This window comes from Otolemur garnettii, unplaced genomic scaffold (assembly GCF_000181295.1).
Source record: "Otolemur garnettii isolate 467f Iridium unplaced genomic scaffold, OtoGar3 scaffold00068, whole genome shotgun sequence".
In the NCBI taxonomy this organism is placed as follows: domain Eukaryota; kingdom Metazoa; phylum Chordata; class Mammalia; order Primates; family Galagidae; genus Otolemur; species Otolemur garnettii.
Window position 1 is genome coordinate 2,056,100 of NW_003852463.1, and position 20,493 is coordinate 2,076,592.

Genomic DNA, 20,493 nt, shown 5'->3' on the forward strand with positions numbered 1-20,493 from the left:
CAAAAAAAAAAAAAAAAGAGCAACATGTAGACAAGGAAGATTGGGGGTGGGGGAGACCCAGGAGGGTAGGAACAGATTCTGTCCAACAGGTGAGCTAAAGTCCAGAGGACCTGGCATGGCAGCCTCACTGCCACCGCAGCCTCACTGCTGGAACACACTACTGCTTCTGGAGAAGGCATTTGGAACAACTCCACTAGTTCACAGAGGTCCATCTGTCAGAGTTTCTGCTCAGCACCCTGAGAAGGCAGTTCCTTTGGAGCTGGCAGAGATAGAGCTGTGGCTGCCAGGAGAGACCCCTCCCTCAGCCAGGGGCCACATGCTCCAGGTGGGCACCAAAAACAGCTGGAGTAAGATACCAATGGGAAAGGGTGGGGGCCACAAGCAGTACTTTCACACCCCTCCCTAATCCCCTCAACACTTCCTAGGTGCGTCATTACTCCCCGGAATTAAAAGAAACCCGCAAAGGAGCCAAAGAAGCTCCTCTGCCAACTGCCTAACGAGTCATGAGTGAGCAGAAAGGGTCAGGTAAGCACAGACCTCCACTAAATGAGTAACGGTTCACTGCCATAGTCAAAGGAGAAAATCGACACACACTGAACCAGATGCACAACCCTTAAGGAGGAACTGGGGATCAGCTTACACTCCTTCCCTCATCCTCCTTTTAAGCAGGTCAAGAGGCAGAAATCCTGAGGACCTTTCTCTAACAGAAGCAAGGATCCCAGGTCTCCAAGTCCATAACTCCACTCTGCTAGGGGGAGGGGAGGAATCGTGTGATCCTGGCCCTGCTAGGCAAGTAGACACTGCCTTCCTAGCTCTGGGAGTAGCAGAGACCAGAGCCCTAAGGATCTGGAGCCACTGCCAAGGTTGCAGGACAGAGCAGCACACTCCAGACTGCTCCACCAAGAAATAGTGTGTTTCATTCCCCTATTACAAATGAAGTTTAAGGTGGGCTAGATTGTTAGTAGTAAACTCTACCTAGGAAACAACGGCGTTTGGGGGGGGGGGCACAGACTCTAGAGAAGAACAGTAGATGGCAAAAGAAAGGCACTGCCATAAGAAAGGAGTGCTGGCACTGGGCACACAGGTGTGGGGCCAATTCCACGAGCAGTCTTTGCAAGCTCTGCTTACAGCCTTGGTGAGTCCTGAGAACCCCTAAAGAGAAGGTGAAGAGTGTGCCTGTAATCCTAGCATTTGGGAGGCCAAGGCAGGTGTATTGCCTGAGCTCACAGGTTAGAGATCAGTCTGAGCTACAGCAAGACCTTGTCTTCAAAAAAAATAGCTGGGCGTTGTGGTGAGCACCTATAGTCCCAGCTACTGAGGCTGAGGCAAAAGAATTGCTTGAGCCCAAGAGTTTGAGGTTGTTGTGAGCTATGACACCATGGCACTCTACCAAGGGTGACAAAGTGAAAGACTATCTCAAAAAAAAAAAAAAAAAAAAAAAAAAAAAGAAGTTTTGTGCTTTTTTTTTTTTATTATCGAGGATTCACTGAGGGTACAAGAAACCAGGTTACACCAATTGCATTTGTTAGGCAAAGTCCCTCTTATAATTGTGTGTTTTGTGCTATCTTCAGGTGCCTGAGAATCAAGAAAGCAGGCATCCCTACTAGTTAGTACTAATGAAAGTTAATGACAAACAGGGAGGTGTCCCAGGGTAATATGAGTTGTGAGTTCAGAGGGTTCCTCCCTAAATGTCTGCATGTGGGAAAATGGCCCAGGACCTTCTTTATCCTGTGTGGACAAGGCAGGTGCCCCATCTGTTATCCAGATCATACCTACAGGCTTGGAGCCAGGGCTTCTTCAGATTCTGATCTCTCCATGGGCCTGGGCTGTACATTTTAAAGAAGTGAAACACTTTCTCTCATAAATCTGATTCCAAAGTGTTTATCAAAAGGATTTACTAAATGCCAGGCTTTGTGCCAGGTACTTGGGATAAGAAACTAAGATGAGCCCCCCACCACTAGGAACTCATGCTAGAGAGGTACAGACAAGGTGCTCTGGGGAACTGGAGAAGGGAGCAGGGGGTGTCAAGAGATGGCACAGAGCAACTGACAACAGAATCATTTCTAATATTATCTGGAGATGAGTTAAAAAGTATCACAGAAAAGATCATATTAACAACAAAAGCTACAACATGCCTAGGAATACATTTAAGAAATGTGTAAGATTCACATAAGAAAACTTTAAAACTTTGCTGAACCCCCTCAAAAGACTAAAATAAGTGGAAAGATAAACTTCCCTTTCCCATTATAAAGCTGTCTATTCTTCCCAAAATAACCTACAAGTTCCATGTGATTCCAATTGAAAAATCCCAGTATTTTTCACAAAACATGCCAAGTCATTTATAAGCTTATCTGGAGAAACAAATGCCAAAGAAAGGCAGAGAAATGTCGTGGACAAAGTATTTTTTTTTTTTTTTTGGAGACAGAGACTCTGTCACCCTGGGTAGAGTGCCATGGCTCACAGCAACCTCAAACTCTTGGGTTCAAGTAATCCTCTTGCCTCAGCCACCCAAGTAGCTAGTGGCCACATGGGTGGATTTGAGGACATGTTAAATGAAATAACATATGCAGAAGATAACACCATATGTTTTCATATGTGGGAGCCATAGCAGAGAGAACAGTGGTTACCAAAGGTGGGGAAAGGCAAAGAGGTAAGGGAAATAGTCAAAGATTAGTTAACAAATAAAAAAGTATAGCTAGATAGGAAGAATAAGTTCTAGTGCTCTACAGAACTAGAGAGTGACCATAATTAACAATTTATTATCTTCACATAGCTGGCAGACCAGATTTTGAATATTGCCAACACAGAGAAATGATAAATGATTGAGGTGATGGAGACACTAATTACCCTGATTTGATAATTACTCATTGTATACATGTATCATAATATTACACTGGGCCTGCAGGTGGTTTATGCCTATAATCCTAGCACTTTGGGAAGCTAAGGTAGGGGGGGCTATCACTTGAGGTCAAGAGTTTGAAACCAGCCTGGGCAACATAGCCAAGACCCTTATCTCTACAAAAAAGTAGAAAAATTAGCCAGGCCTGGTGGGGCATACCTGTGGTATAAGGTACTCAGGAGACTAAGTCAGAAGCCTAAAAGTTCAAGGCTGCAGTGAACTATGATCATGCCACCGCACTTAAAGCCTGTGCAACAGAGCAAGACCCTGTTACTTTAAAACAAACAAAAAAAACATACTTGGGAAGCTGAGGTAGGAGAATCACTTAAGCCCAAAGACTTCGAGGTTTCGTGTGAACTGTGATGTCACAACACTCTACGGAGGGCAACATAGTGAGACTCTGTCTCAAAAAACAAAACCAAAACAAACAAAGAATTCAGAGGCTGGTTGCAGTGGTTCATGCCTGCAATCCTAGCACTCGATGAGGCTGAGGCAGGACAATCACTTGAGCCCAGGAGTTTGAGGTTGCAGTAAGCTATGATGATGCCACTATACTCCAACCTGGGTGACAGTGGGAGTCTTGTCTCAATAAATAAGATTATTTTCTACCTACCAAATTGGCAAAAATTAAAGACTGACAATTCTTCATTCAGTCTTAAGTGGGAAAGTAAATTTTTTTTTTTAGACAAATTCTCACTTTGTTGCCTTCAGTACAGTGCCATGGCAACCTAAAATTCTGAGTTCAGCAATTCTTTTGCCTCAGCCTCCCAAGTAGCTGGAACTATAGGCACTCACCACAACGCCCGACTATTTTTAGAGAAGAGCAGTCACTCTTGCTCAGGCTGGTCTTGAACCTGTGAGCTCAGCCAATCCACCCACCTTGGCCTCCCAGAGTACTGGAATTACAGGTGTGAGCCATCATGTCAGGCCAGCAAAATAAGTTGTGTTTTTTTTTTGGCCGGGGCTGAGTTTGAACCCACCACCTCCAGCATATGGGGCCAGTGCCCTACTCCTTTGAGTGACAGGCATCACCCCGCAAAATAAGTTTTTAAAAATTAAAACCTAGGGCAGCACTTGTGGCTCAGTGAGTAGGGCACCAGCCCCATATACTGAGAGTGGCAGGTTTGAACCTGGCCCCAGCCAAACTACAACAAATAGCCGGGCATTGTGGCGGGCGTCTGTAGTCCCAGCTACTCGGGAGGCTGAGGCAAGAGAATTACCTAAGTCCAAGAGCTGAAGGTTGCTGTGAGCTGTGATGCCACAGCACTCTACCAAGGGCAACAAAGTGAGACTCTGTCTCTAAAAAAAATTTTTTAAATAAAAATAAATTAAAAATTAAAAGCTAGGCTCAGGGCCCGTAGCACACTGGTTATGGTGCCAGCCACATGCACAGAGGCTGGTGGGTTCAAACCCAGCCTGGGCCAGCTAAACAACAACTGCAACAACAACAACAAAATAGCCAGGCATTGTGGCAGGCGCCTGTAGTCTCAGCTACCTTGGAGGCTGAGACAGGAGAATCACTTAAGTGCAAGAATTTGAGGTTGCTGTGAGCTATGACACCTCATTACTCTAACGGTGACAAAGTGAGATTCTGTCATAAAAAATAAAATAGGCTAAGCACCTGTAGCTCAGCAGCTAGGACACCAGTCACCTACACTGGAGCTGGTAGGTTTGAACCCATCCTGGGCCAACTAAATAACAATGACAACTGCAACCAAAAAAAAATAACCAGGCATCATGACAGGCACCTGTAGTCCCAGCTACTTGGGAGGCTGAGGCAAGAGAATTGCTTAAGCCCAAGGAGTTAGAGCAGGCATCCTCAAACTGCGGCCCACCTAGGTACATTTGTCTGGCCCGCTGGGTGTTTTTGCCACCGCTGCCTCTCCTGCTTAGCGGCTGACTCATCCCGGGGCCCACAGTCTGGCCCTCCAATGGTCTGAGGGACAGTGAACTGGCCCCGTTTAAAAAGTTTGAGGACCCCTAGAGTTAGAGGTTGCTATGAGCTGTGATGCCATGGCACTCTACCGAGGGCGACATGAGACTATCTCAAAAAGATAAATACATACATACATACATAAAATAAAATAATTAAAAATGAGAAAACTCAGTTCCTATCATTTGCTATAGAGTTTCCCTCTAAAATTCGATTTTTTTTTTTTTGAGACGGAGCCTCAAGCTATCCCCCTGGGTAGAGTGCCATGGCATCACGCTCACAGCAACCTCCAACTCCTGGGCTCAAGCGAGTCTCCTGCCTCAGCCTCCCAAGTAGCTGGGACCACAGGCGCCCGCCACAAGGCCTGGTCATTTTTTGGTTGCAGCCATCATTGTTGTTTGGCGGGCCCGGGCTGGGGATTCGAACCCGCCACCTTAGGTGTACGTGGCTGGCGCCTTAGCCGCTTGAGCCACAGGTGCCGAGCCCTAAAATTCGATTTTAATACCTGGGAACTGGTATTCAGTTGCATCAGTTGTGCATCAGTTTTATAGAATGGAACACTCAATCCCATATTTTGCTTGACACAACATATCTATCTCAATTTTTCCAGGCTCCATACTGATTATCACAAAAATTATCAATAGAAGAGAAAAAGTTTCTGGAGTAACCCAGGTGTGGGAGAGACACAGGAGGACCCAAATTAGATAAAGCAGCTGCTTTCAGGCTTGACTACAGTTTAAAAATTGCTTGAGGTGGGGGTTGGGTTGGGGGTGATATTTACCTGGCAGGAGATATCATGATAACAAATCACCTGGGAAGCTATGAAAAATGCTGGGCCAGGGCTCCTTTCCAGACCAGTGACATCATGTTCTCTACGGCTAGGGCCCAGGCATTGATATTTTCTTTTTAAAAGGTTCTCAGATGATTAGATAATTCTAATATGCATCTCAACCCCTAAACATGAGAACCATTAAACTAGTTGAACCAGAGGGACTGCCACTGGGAACTCTCTAGGCAAGTTGAAGCATGGCCCCTGCCTGAACTGATGGAAGCTGTGGAGCATTTAGGTGAGGAGTGTTTATTGGCACCCACCCAGGTCCTCCTCCATATCCATCTTCCCCCAGTCTCAGGCAGAGAACCCACAGTGGGCAATGATGCCCACATGGAGGAGGCAGCATCTGGAAAGAGGGGGAAGGGTTTTCCAGGCTTCCCAAGGGTTGGACACAGAACCCTGGCTTCTGGCTCCTAGCCAGGATATTGAGACTGCTCTGTACCACTTGCTAGCTCAGCCTTAAGACACATGCTACTGGCTCAGCGCCTACAGCTCAAGCAGCTAACATGCCACCACAGAGCTGGTGGTTTTGAATCCAGCCTGGGCCCGCCAAACAACAATGACAACTACAACCAAAAAATAGCTGGGCGTTGTGGAGGGCACCTGTAGTCCCAGCTACTTGGGAGGCTGAGGCAAGAGGATCCCTTAAGCCCAAGAGTTTGAGGTTGCTGTGAGCAGTGATGCTACAGCACTCTACCCAGGGTGACAGCTTGAGACTCTGTCTCAAAAAAAAAAAAAAAAAAAAAAACACACGCCACTCTAACCACACAACCCCAGAGCTAAGCCCTAACTACTACTCAGGGTCCAAATGACACTTCTGGGAACCCACAGCCAGAAAACAGGAAGCCAAGGAGAAATAATAGTGGGAGGAAAGGCCACAGGGCAGAGGTCGGCACATAGCTCAACCACCGGGTAGGACCCAACTCAGGGGAAAGTGGCAGGGCCAGTGAGGAGGAGGGGAAGCCACGTGGCCCATCTGCCCAGAGCTTCCAACACTAATACAGCGAGCCCCCATACCATCTGTGTCCATCCTGCCTTTAACCCCAGCAGATAGCTGTCTTGACCAGGCACCCCTTAGCATTTTACAAGCTCAGTGATTCTGACAGAACCCTTGGCCCACTCTTCACAAAGCATCCCCTCAGAGGCTCTCTCTGCTTAGGCTAGAACTTACAGTTGAGCTCAAAGAACAAGGGGCAGGCATGGGAATGGGCTGACGCCACAAACAGCATCCTAGAACAGAGAATACAATGGCAGAGAGAAGGATCCACAGTGCTGAGAAAACAGGATGGGCATCTCTTGGGCACTGTCTCTAGCGCTCCACTGAAAATCCATTTCTGTATACCCTCCCCAGAGCTCAGGATGTAGGGCAACAGCAATCCACCTTGCGAAGGCACAGTCTCCCTTCTCTGGGTCCAGCAAGGTCTGGTGCAATAGGGGGAACCTTCTGAAGCACCACTTGAACTCAGTCAAGCCAGCAGAGAAATGACTTGACCCAATGATCACACCCAAGGCAGAAGGTATTGCACAGGACGTTGGTCTGGAAATCCAGAGAGGGTTCTCAGCCCAGACCCCTCCTGGGGCCTCTGCCTCTGACAGTAGATGCTATCCTCTGTGGCTCTTCCCTTTTCTGCAGAGTGGCCAACGGGAGTCAGAGATGGAACCTCCCTGAGGTTCCTGAAGGTGGACTGGCAGGAAACAGCCCCTTCTGTAAACTCCATCTGTTCAACAAGGCTGGGAACCAATGCCTACAGAAAAACAGACTTCTAGGGATGGGGGTTTGGAGGAGGCAGTGAATGCAGCAGAGATGACAGGAGGCAGCGCAGAACTCAGTCCACAGGGTACAGAGCTCAGAAGCAAGCTGAAACCCTTGCAATGCCTTTGTTTCCTCTGCAAAGCCCATGAGGTTAGGATTACACGGGAAAAATGCTGGGAGGCGGGGTTGAGAAATCCAATTACTTAAGCACCAAGGGCACAAGAGTTCCAGGCTACAGAGGTAAATGGGATTTGCTTAGACCCTAATCTTTCTATCCTTGGAATGTTTGCCTCTTAAGGAAGGAACATTTTTGTAGCAAGACACTTATCTACCTCCCTCCCTCTCCACTATCCTCTAGGATGAGGTGGCCAAGATAGAAGGAAATTAGAATTCTTTTTTTTTTTTTGGTCTAATCTTTAACATCTCAGGCAAAAAACCCAAAGATCCAGGTGGCGCCTGGAAACATCCCCAGTAGGTAGGGCGCCAGCCACATGCACTGAGGCTGGCAGTTTTGAACCCAGCCCGGGCCAGCTAAACAATGACATAAGCAACAAAAATTAAAAAAATAGGCAGGCGTTGTGGTGGGCACCTGTAGTCCCAGCTACTTGGGAGGCTAAGGCAAAAGAATTGCTCAAGCCCAAGAGTTTGAGGTTGCTGTGAGCTATGATGCCACAGGAATCTACTGAGTGTGACCAAGTGAAACTGTCTCAAAAAAAAAAAAAAAAAAAAAAAGACCCAGCAGGAGGAAGCAGAGGAAGATGGCCAAACTCAAGAGGTCAAAACTATCTGCATGCCTGTCTGTATAGGAAAAGAGCAGGGTTTGTAATCAGCCATCAGAGGAAAGAGGCTACACCTCTAGGTTAAGAGCCATGGAATGGAAAAAGCTCAAAAGTCAAGGTGCCCTGACTGTGGCAATGAAGCTTTAGTCTCTTGCAGAGCCCAAGTCCACATCAGCATCTACAGGAAACGTGGCCTCCTCCTAAACTGTTGTTTTTCTCCCTCCAAGTCATGCACCTCACACACACAGTCCTCCATCAGACTTCCAGAGGTGAAGGGGAAAGCAGGAGACATCCTTATCCACAGAAATAGGGATGCAATTAAATCTCTGGGGGTGCTCTAAGAGAATCTCTGGGACAGAAAGATCTCTACTCTTCCAAGGGCTGGCTCTGTCCTAAAGACCAAGGGTACAGAAGAGTGGAAAAGCAATGTCCAAAAGGAGTAGAGAGGCATCAAAACAGAAACAGTAGCCAGGCACAGTGGCTCACACCTGTAATCCCAGCACTCCAAGAGGTCATGTCAGATGGACTGCCTGAGCTCAGAGTAAGAGACCAGCCTAAGCTAGAGCAAGACCCTGCCTCTAAAAATAGCTGGGTGTTGTGGTGGGCACCTGCAGTCCCAGCTATTTGGGAGGCTGAGGCAAGAGAATCACTTGAGTCCATGAGTTTGAGGTTGCTGTGAGCTGTGACACCAGGTCACTCTACCGAGGGTGACAAAGTGAGACTCTGTCTCCAAAAAAAAAAAGGAAAAGTAGAAACATTATGCTCTTTTAGAGGCAAAGGTCAAAAACAGCGCTAAGATCATACACTTCGGGTGGCACTTGTGGCTCAAGAGTACCGGCCCCATATACCGGAGGTGGTGGGTTTAAACCCAGCCCCGGTCAAAAACTGCAAATAATAATAATAATAATAATGATAACTCAATGCTTGAAAAATGTACATCAGGATGCACACACATTTGAAGTAAACAGAAATGATTAAAAAATAAACTTAAAAAAAAAAAAGATCATACACTTCTCGTACTAAATAAATAAATAAAGCAAAGCCATTCAGGGTATGTCCCATAAACGGTTTATCTATCACCCATCAGCTATAACATAAATACAGGAACCATAAGGACGCCCTTAGAAACCATTATAGCAATTTAAGGCTACCAGGCCATCTAAGGGCATGGTCACTAAACTCACCTCACTGAATGGCTAAGAAACCAGTCTGAATGGTGCTGAACTCCCAAGGTAAGCTACTCTCACTGGAAGCTGTGAGCTGGCTGTACAAAGTAGGATTGTGTTTTAGTTTTGCATATTAAACACACACACACACACACACCCCCTCCAAGAAACAAAAGCTTGTCCTTCCTCAGATTTAGTTTGATTAAAACTAATTTGGAAAAAAAATAAGGGGGAGGGGGAAACTAATTTGGAAGGCAACACCTTCCCCTTCCAGAGAAACCTTAAGTCGACAAATTCACAGACACTAAGTGATCTCACCACTGCAAACAACAGAACCCAAGAGGAGGGTTAGAATAGGAAATAGAGAAAAAAGAAACTGACAAACTGACAATGCACTTCTCACCCTCCTCCCCTCAGCCAGTGGGTTTCACTGGAACCCCTGAAGAAGTCAGGACTGTAGGAAACATGAAGCCAATTTCAGGTTCAAGGTAAACTGCCCAGGCACAGTGTTTCCTAGAAATACTGCTACCTAAATCTCAAACCTAACACATCTAAAGCCCACACTTTCCTTCTATAAAACTAATCTCCTTTCTCTGCTAGTCGATTTTCTGACCCCACTACCTTAATCTGCAATGCTAGATCCCAGAAACACTAACTTACTGAAAATAAAGCTGGTATGTTGATTCTTCCTTCGAAGTCCCTTGAGGTTTACTGAGCCAGTGAGAAAGCAAATGTGAAGAGCTGAGCACATCTGGGGCAAGGCATTTTTGTCTGCCATGTGCAAGTTCACAACCCCCAACACAAAGTTAAGGTCAAAAGCAGAGTCAACACATAAGAAACAAAACTACCAATGCCAGTTGTCCCATTTAAAGTTACAATTTCGGAGGTAATTTAGTCAATGTCCTTTACTTCCAGTGGTTTTGTAAGGATCAAATAATTTTTCTATTTTGTATATGTAACACTGTTTCTAGAATATGGCAAATGCTCAGGCAATGGAGAAAGACAAAGGAAGAAAGGGAGATAAAGCAAATGGAGATGGAGTCACAGTCCTAGATAGCAGATAATCTATGGATTTTAAATGTCCAAGCCATCCCTGCCCTCTATTTGCCTAAAGGCTTCCCAAACTAATCCAGTTCCTTCTCAGAAGCTGCAGAGATGCTGAGTCCTCAGCTAGCTGCCAGATGCTGGGTGTCAGAGGAAATGAGGCCAAAAGCCCAAGAGGTCAGGGTAGGAAAAGGAGGACTTAAGAGGATTGGGAGACCCAAAAGCTGAGCAAAACCAAGGCCCCTCCCCACACTCCTTATCCCTGCCCCCAGCTTAGCAAGACCAGAGAGCCCATTACCCAGCACTCAGGCCCCTCCTCCCTGTGCCCAACAAGGGTGTGACAGCTCCAGGGCCCCTGCACCACCGTGAACAGGAAGGCCTGTCCCTTCAGCTCACTCACATGTGTATCTTGTAAAGAGCTCTCTCCTTCTCCTATGACACTCAAAAAGGGTTGGTCATCAAGGAGGCAGAACTGAGCTCTGGGACTCAACTCGTTCTTATCACTCCATCCCCAAACTCAACTCTGAAAACCTCTTGGTTGGGTTCCTTTCTTGCTCTAGCTTGACACACTCACCTGCTTCTATACCTCCCCAAGTTCGCTGCTGCCTATAGAGAAGAGGTTATCCCCAAGTCCCTATAAAGAGCTGGAGAGTGGGAAGGGCAGGCAAGAAAGAACTAGTGGGAGTGACCTATAGAGTATAGAAAGTAGAGTGTTACAGACCATTGACAACAGGGCATTCTTGCAGTGGCCAAAAGGAGAGACACAGTCTCAAAATAGTTTCCAAACATCCTCAGCCAATTGAGGGTTCCCATGGGCCAAAGCGTGGGAGCCGGAAAGCAGGGCTGCTTGGTGCTCTGAGCACTGAGCGCTCACTCAGATCCAGGCCGCCAAGCAGGAGGCGGCAGCAACAGTATCTGCTATAGCCTGTTCCTTAGGATATTACAGGGTCAACATGGAGCATGCTGGATACTAAAAGATTAACTTGCATTTATCAAGCTCAACTCTACCTGTGCTAGGCACTCAGTGCACTAAGACATCATAAATATTCTTGAAAGCCTGGCAGCACTGAGCACATGGTAGATGTACACATGCTCACTGGCTACTAGATAACAACACCCGTAGGGCTTACTCATGCTGTACCCATCTTATGAGACAACAAACTGACACCTCCTTCGTCCTGTGTCCAGACTGTTGACCTAATCTCAGGACAGACTCATGCACCAAACACATCTTATACCACAACCTGATAATAAAAGAAGATCTAGCAAAACTGCCTCATCTGGAGTAAGTGGAACACTGCAGCCATCTGGCCACCCAAGAAAACCCTGAGTAGGGAAAAGGTGACACCAGGTACGGGGGTTCAGACCTAAGTGTTTGCTGGCAGTGCCTAAGCAAAGCTGAGAGGAAGCTGTGATTCTCAGACAAATGAACAATAAAAACAAGCACAGACACAACCTCAGAGCTTTAAAAACTCCACCGACTCAAGCCCTACTCTGAGAAAGAAGGCTTGTTAAAAGAACTCCATCTGGATTTTCAAACAGCACCTTCCACATGCTCACAGTCCTAAAGGCAAGGGCTGGGAATCACACTGGAAGCCTCCGGTAGGACTGCATAAACTGGCCTCCATTCTGGGCCTGCAGAATGCATGCAGGGAGACCAGAGAACACACTTGGAAAGAGCTGAAGAGAAACAGGTCTGCCAGCAAGAGCCATCACTACAGCAGGAGGGGGTGCTTTCTCGGGAGTAAACAAACCTGCCAGCCATCCTCCCAGCAGAGAGGAAAGCTCTGGCTGACAAGGCTAGAAACACAGGAGGGAGGGGACTACTGCCCCTTTCCTGAGCCCATCTGTCCTCATCCCCTTGGCCTTCTTTCCCCAGGCTGGGGGGCAGAACAGGTCTACTCCACAATTTCTAATTTCCATGCCCACAGCCCTGCAATAACACATTCCTAGTGTGATTACAACTCCTCTAGTCAGCAATGGGAGACCAGGGAAAGAAGCAGAGGTGGAACCTAGGGTTCTGCTCCAGAGAAGAGAATGGAAAAGTGTGGAATGAGAGCTAGCTGGCATGAGGTGAGCTCACTGCTCTCTCCTCTCCACCCACAGCATTGCCAGTGTCAACCACCTCTGCTTGCCTCCGGGCCTCCCACAGGCTCATCACAGGTGAGCACCCACTACTCAGCAAAGCACACCCAGCTCCCCAGGGGGAGTCGATGCCACCTGGCTCTTCTTCCAAGAAGCCGCTTCAGAAGCAAAATTCACACCCTCCTCCAAGCACTTCCTTGCTTCAAGTTCCTTGGGATGAGGCCAAGGAACTACCCAGGCCTCCTCCTGATCCACCCTGCAGCCTTAAGCAGGAGCCCCCATCCCACGTGGGGAAGCACAGCCCTCCCTGCCAGCATCTCCGCCCAGTCAGTGAAGTGGCAGGATGCCACTTGCAGCACCTCCACAGAGCTTCCCACAGCTTTCCCAGGAGGCGGGAGGAGGACTTCCAGGGAGGAGAGACTAAGAGCATCTGGGGACACCAGCAGCTCGCCTACCTGCTACCCAAGCAACCAGGCTCCCTAGCTCCCCAGCTCCCCAAAGACTCCTGAAGCTGAGGAAGGAGTGGGAATGGTTTTCCTCTCTGTTAGGAAAAGTTCCAAAAGCCTGCCCCTGCCCACTTGTCCCCATACTCCTTTCCAGCCTTTTTGCTCTTGGTCTTGAGAGGTAGCCACACAGAGCTGACTTCCACTGTTTTCTCCACCCTGGGCCAGCAGAGGATACTGCTGAGTAATCCCAAACTCACGGCAGGTCCCTAGCCCTGAAAAGAGTGGCAAAGCCCAGGGAAACCTACTGATCTGGTCCCTGCCAACCTGGAAGGAGTATCTGTGGTTTCCTCGTAATGGCAAATACTCCACGAGACTCTCCCCCCTTTCCTGCCCCAAATATCCCAGCCCCCGCCCTCAGACAACCACACAGAGCAGCTCAGTGCCCCTTCTCTGCTTCCCACGCACCTGGGAACACTCCCTTCCCAGTCCCCCAGACACCAAGCTGCACAGAGTAATAGCAGACGCCCAACGGATTCCCAGTCATGATGTTGCATCAGCCCCCACCCTACCCAAAATATCCTCACCCCCACCACCTCCTCTCCTCTCCAGCCATCTCCATGGTGACAGCAGCATGACTAATGACACCCTATCAGCTTTAGCTTCAGACTCAGGAGCACAATTCTCCCTCCCCCTTACCCCTACCCCCCAGGATTTCTGCAGATTGGATGTAAACCAACAGTGCCAGGGACATTCTCGAGAGATTTCCAGAGGCAGGGATGGGGAGTGGGTTGCATGTCTTTAAAAAAAAAAAAAAAAACAGTTCAACAAACCAAACCCCAACTGCACCCAAACCATCCAGCTGAGAAAGCAAAAAGAATCCAAACAAAACCCACACAGGCCTGAGAATTCATTGGCCGCCCACACCCCCACCGCCCCTCCCCCTCAGCTGCTGCTATACACACAGTGGGAGATTAAGGGATCACCAGAGGAGACCCTTTATTTTTATCCAATCCAGACAAACACTTCACCACCACCACCACCACACACACACATATACACACACACAGAAGGTACCTTGACAGCTCCTTGTCCCCACTGCCCGGCTCCTTCACCAGCCTTTATTTCCACCTGCAAAATAAGCCAGAGAGACAGATGAACAAGGAAAGAAGCAAAGTCCTTCTGCTGCCCCCCTCCCCCCAATACCACTGAAGGGGCAGAGGAGCGCAGGAAGGGAGGGGGCCTGGGAAAGAAAGACTAACAGGGACCATCTTCCTGCCTCCAGCTGCCGCCCAGAATCGGTGCTAATGCGCTCCTTGCCTCTACTGTGTTTTTGTTTTCATTTCTCCTTTTTTGAACCCTCCCGAGATCCAAGAAGACACTGTGCCTTTTGCCCGTGTGGGATCTGCTGGGCCCTCCTCGCCCTGCGCCCCTACCTCGGCCGGCCTCCTCTGGTGCATCGGCCGCCGGCGGGCCTCCCATTATCCCCGCGGAGGGAGCGCACGGAGGGAGGCACTGCAGAGGAGGCGGTGGCCAGCTGCCGGCTGCGCTCCCCTCCCCTCCCCTCCCCGCCGGCAGGGCTGGTGTGCGAGGGGCGGCGCGCTCGCCAGCCAATCCCCGCGGCTGGCCCTGCCCCCGCCCGCGGACCTGCCCAGCCGTAAGGCTGGGGCCACCACGGAGGGTGCTGCGGAGCAGCGCTGGCTGCTTCCCAGGCCCACCGCTGCTCTCAGCAGACTGGGGGATCCCGGGCCACCCCCTATCTCCCTGCGGGGACCTCAGGGTAATGCCCAGAAGGCGTCCTCTGCACCTCCAGGGTCAAAGATGACAGACTGCGCCTCCGGATAGGGCAAACGCTGGCGGGATTCCCACTACCACTCTCAACCCCAGCATCATCCTTACAGGCGGCTAGGACAGCACCAGGCCCTGCGATAAGAACAGGAGGCACAGAGCCACCTTAATCCCCAAAGATGAAGAAAAGCCCAGGCAGCATGAACATTACATTCACCCCATTTTGCAGATGAGAAGACCAGCGAAGCAACTTATCCCAGGTGACACAGATAAAAAAAAAAAATAAAAAAACCAACACAACACACACACACACAGAGAGCAGACTTGGGATGCCAAACCAGGGCTGCCTGTCTCTAAAGACCATACTCCATAACCATTATGCAGTTCTGATCCTCCCTCCCTTCCTCCAATAGCCCTCAAAGCCTCACCAAGCCAGCTTTGCCCTCCTCCACATGCAGACAACCCAATCCTCACTCAGATCACTACCCCTGCTGCTTAAACATACCCCACCCAAGAGAACATCCCCACAATGGCTTCTCTTAGAGAGGCTACAAGAGGTACCAACAAGACCCCAAGGGGCCCACCAGACCTCAGGGCTTCCCATCTCCAAGAAAGAGGGGGTGGCGCCTAGGTCCCAGGAGCTTTGGCCTTCTAGTTTCCAGACTCCAAGCCTTTGAGGGCTACAACACCCAGGAGACAAAAGGAAGAACAGGATAAAAAAGAACAAAGAGGGAGGGGAAGGACCTGCAACCCATTCCTGAACTGAATTCCTGGGCACATCTTTCTCTACCCCAATCGCTCTACACCTGAACACTCAGAGCTTCCACCTCCCAGGAAGGTAACTTCCACACACTTTGGTGCCCACCAATTCCAGGCCCTAACACTGCCTGGTTGGTTGTAACTCACCTCTCTTAGCCTCTCTTTGCTCATCTGTAAAACTGAACTACACATAGCAGCTACTTCACGGAAGGATTCCTCTGAACAAATATAGCAGAATATCTGCCACACTGTGGGTGCTGCTAGCTACTAGCACTCTTAATTTCTGGGAGAGCTCACTGGGTGCTACTTCTCATTCTCACAGATGAGTAAGCTGAGGCCAGAGGAAACATGACTCATATGAGAGTAGTTAGGATGTATGAGAGCCTCGAAGCCTGTGATTCCTTTCTTATTGCCCACTCCTCCCCGGGGCTCCAAGGGGTTACTCAGAACAGGATGAGCTGCCTTCAGAGAGACAGGAAAAGTTGGCCTCTGGTAAAGAGACAGCCAGGAGGCACCAGGGTCCACACCTGCCTTCCTTGGGGACATAGGGAAGCCCCGCTCGGCTCCTCCCAGGGCAGAGAGGGGAGGCAGGTGACAAAGCATGCTAAACAACAGCATCCCAAGCTGGGCTCAAGGTGGACTACTGGGCTTTTGCACCCCTCTACTCTGTACCTTTGACCCAGGAGTGAAGTCCCACTCCCTCCTTTGTCCCTCCTTTATCTGGGTCCCAAACCCTGCCCCATCCACCTACCCCACACACAGTCTGCTGCTGGATAAGAGAGATGCCTGCTTTTTTAATCATTAAAAAGCAGTCCTGTTGCTTCCAGGCTGCCACTGTCTACCAAGCCTCTGCTAGTACCAGGCCCTGTGTCAACAACAATGTAGGATCATCTCCTTTGACTTACTCCACACACAACTTCATCTCTTACAGGGCAACAGAAGAACTTAGAGAAGTTACTGCCATCAACACAACTGGTGAGTGATGGACTGGAATTCTAATCTCAACTCTAGGCCCTTCTCATTCTAATTCTCTAACCTCTTTCTGCCAACCCCAACAGATGCAAAGAGAACTGAGGTCACTGAACCTGACCACTCCCTTTTAAGCTATGGATCTGAGAGAGTAATGTCTTGCCTCTGAGACTTCCTGATGCTGCTCCTTCTGCCGGGATCCCCCTCCCCCTGCCTGCCAACAAGCTAATGTGATACCAGGCTTAATCAAACATTGCCTCCCCTCTGTGTTTCTCAGATCATCAAGCACCCACAAGCATTACCCACTCCTCCCAAGTCTTCACAGAACAGTGTACTGCCTCTTCCAAGGCACTAGCCACAAAGAAGTACAGTTATTTATTTACATGGCAGTCCTCCCCATGTGGGCAGGGGCCCTGTCTTCCCCACCTTACTAGGCTCTGCACAGCATTGGAATGTGCTGAGCTGAGTTTCTATGCAAGGAGGGCAGAGAAGCAGGGGGGTGGGCACTGAGATGCAGAGGCCACTGTCTTCGTCAGCCTTCTCTCTGAGGTCCCTAAGGACCCAAGGGACACTTGCTCTCCTGGAAGGACAGGACCTGCCACACCTGAACTGTAGCCAAGTCTCAGATTTGTTCAGCCAGCACACAGGAGCCACAGAGGCAAGATCCCACCCCCCATCCCTGCTCAACCCATCTTGCCATGCTAACTCAGCCCTACCCCAACCACAGGTCCCTGCATCCTGCTCTCCAGCAGCCTTGGCTACCCCAGGTTCCCAAAGCAGTCCACCTGATTCTATCCCCACTCACTCTGGCCTTATTCCCTCATCTGAGACACCTAGAACACCAAGGCTTGAAGGAGTACAAAGGCATGTGTCAGGGCCCCTTCACCTCCAGCCAGGACACTCTCCCCCATCTAACCCTCCTCCCATCTTTATCTGTCCCTTTTCTACATTTCAGGCTTCACAGTGATCATCCCAGAGGTATCTGGGACTCCTCTGCGTGAAGGCCAAGGGTCTCTCCCCCACCATCCATCATGACCCCCAGTCCCTTCTGCACTCCCAGCAGGAGGAATATGGCCACAGCCTTCCCCACTGAGAGAGCGGAATGGATTCACTCACTTTTAGACACACAAATACCCCAACACCAAGAACCCAGATTCTCATAGGCCAGATGCCACACAAACACACAAAGAAACATTCAAATAGGCTAGGGAATTTTCAAGAGCATTAATCAAGCACCAAACCCACATCAAACCCCACACCTGCAGCATGATATATCATACCTTATTTAATTCGCAAGCCAGTGTGACAGGAATTATTCAGGCACATTTTACAGATGGAAAAAGTGGGATACAGAAGCTTAGCATCTTTCTTGCCCAAGGTCACACAGCTAGAAAATGACTAAACAGAGTTCTCATCACCCTCTCCCTTGCACAGTACAGTGAGGTCTGCTCTGTGTAGCTCTACAATTTTCATATCCACCTACCTCTTCTGGAGTGGGTAGAAGGACACAGGCTTCTCATCCTCCCTCACCATGGCCGTGTCCTGAATGAGGTCACTCTCCCCAGGGTTTCACTTCAAAGCTCAGTTCAAGCCCTGCTTCCTCCAGGAAGCTTTCTCCAGTTACCCCAGTCCTCTGCCAGCCGGCAGCACTTCTAACATTTCTCATCCGACACTTGACACTGCTATTTGTCCCTCTGTATGTCCTTCATCCCCAACCAGAATGACTGGAGTCATGCTTTTCCAAAGCCCTTGCAGAGTTTTGCCCAACGATCATACACTAAAGGCACTTGGTATCAACTATGAGGAAGTCTGTGACCTCCTTTCCTCGCCAAAGGATCTTGCCCCCCCCCAAAAAAAATACCAACACCCCCTCCACCTTCGGAGTCTGTGTTTGAAGTCTCTGGTGTCCATGCATCAATTTCCACCCAAGTAATTGCCGCCCATCACACACACACATCATCCCCTATATTTGAAACTCTTTGCGGTTGTCATGGGAACTGCCTTTGCCTTCATTCACTGATCGGGCTTCACAATTAGCTTTGGCAGCGGAAGTCTTATGTCAACGGCACTCTCAGAGAGGACGCTGAGGAGGAGCGGCAGCAGCAGAAAAGATGCTCTTCCTTAGAGATGGAAACAAACCAGACTACCAAGGAACCCAGTGACCTTCGAGGGGAATGGGTCAGAGATAGCCAACAACTCCATCCTCACCCTTCTATACCAAAAAAACAGAATGCACCTGAGGCCTCCCTTATTGATGGGCAGCAGTTAGCACTCTGCCCATACCTCACACACCCTCCTAGATGCTTATGAGGTCTTATATTCTGTGAATCTCATATCAAGGTTTCCTTACCCTCAGTTCAACAGCCTTGGACCACCACCTATCCCAGGACCCAACAAATAACAAGGGACCATGTGCTATGGAGAAGGTGGGATATGAATACTTAGTTCAGAAACCCGAGGGCAGCCCTGGCAGAAGACTTCCAAGAGGAATTAACAGTCTTGCCTTCCACCTCAAGGATCCTCAGGTGGCACCCAGCAGTCTGTCTATGTCCTTCCACAACCCTGCCACCCGCCACAAGCATTCAAACAGCATCTACGCACTAGACTCAGAGACACGCCTCCCTGCTCCTGAGAAGTCCTTCCTCTCCTAGCCTTCCTTCACATGTCACTACAACGAAATTCTCAAGATATACTCCTTTCTCCCCAAAAGGTGACTAGGCCAGTCTCCGCCTCTAGGCATCACTCCCTTAGAGCCCTACCAGGCTGCGATGTAATTATCTGTTTCCTTGCTTGTTTCCCTCCCCAGAGAGTGCTCATTAAGGACAGAGTTAATGCTTCCCCCTTCACTCTGAAACTCAGGCTCAGCAATGGCGCCTTGCAAACAGCCAGTCCCAGGTGAGGTATACGGCATGAATGGGGCCTGGAGAGTAACTTGCCTGTCCACAGGTCAAAGCAGATGATGTCCTCCCTCTGGATAGTGAAGCAATGCCAGAGAGGCACTGCCCCTCTCTAGTACAAAGGACTTTGTAGGTCCCAGGACCCAGGAAACAAACTAGGAAGGTGCCTCTCCCCCTTGTCATCCTCGCACCAGCTCTTCTCCCACTGCATGATTTTGTCCACTTACTTCCTAGGTAGGTGAGGGGGAGATGGAACACAGCACAACAGCATTGGAATTTGTACAAGTCAGAGCCAGTGGTGCAGGAACACAGCCATCCAAAAGTAGGCAGGCCCAGAGCCCAGTGCTTTGTACTACCTGAAGCCAGCAGGCAACCCCCGACCTATGGTCACCTGAAGGACCAGCCAGTTACCCCTGCACTAGGCTGCTGCCTTTTTTCCTCCCCCCACCTTCCTCAATGATTAATAAAACCCCCAGGTTATCAGATTTCTTATGCAAATGGCATGAGACCAGACCACAGAGGGTTTCTCCAACCTTGGTATGACAGCGGCCTCCACCCTATACAGACACACTCAAGCAGAGTGTTTTTTTGAGACAAGAGTCTCACTCGGTTGCCCTGGGTAGAGTGCCATGGTGCCATAGCTCACAACCACCTCAAACTCTTGGGCTTGAGTGATCCTCTTGCCTCAGCCTCCCAAGTAGCTGGTACTATAAACATGGGCCCCTACACTCAGTTTTCTATTTTTAGTAGACACCAGGTCTCACCACTCTTGCTTAGCTCAAGCAATCCACTGCCTCGGCCTCCCAGAGAGCTAGGATTACAAGCCTGAGCCATCATATGGCAACCAAATTTAAATTAATTTAAATTTAAATAGCCATCTGTGGCTAGTAGCCATCACACTGGACAGCTCAGGTGGACCATACTTCTTAAATATGGAGAGGTCATAAATACTCCTGACAATGCTCCTGAGATTAAGTCTAGATTAAGTCTAAGATTAAGTCTAAAACTTGACCAAAAATGCTGTGGCCTGAGACAGATGTTTCTTCTGCAGTGCAGTCAGCTAAGGAACAGAAAATAGATCTGGCATCAAAAGACCACCAAATATGGATCCCTCCACCCTAATAGAGGAGTCACGACATCCCTGCT

At 49.1% G+C, this 20,493-nt stretch overlaps 1 protein-coding gene across 1 annotated transcript in view; it reads right to left on the minus strand.

Annotated features, from left to right (window-relative positions):
* TET3 (tet methylcytosine dioxygenase 3) overlaps positions 1 to 20,493 on the minus strand; it is a 122,840-nt gene that overhangs the window by 91,616 nt on the left and 10,731 nt on the right. Inside the window, exon 2 of the mRNA XM_003793390.3 lies at positions 14,012 to 14,065. Coding sequence (XP_003793438.2) covers positions 14,012 to 14,065 — 54 coding nt within the window. The remainder of the gene's footprint in view (positions 1 to 14,011; positions 14,066 to 20,493) is intronic.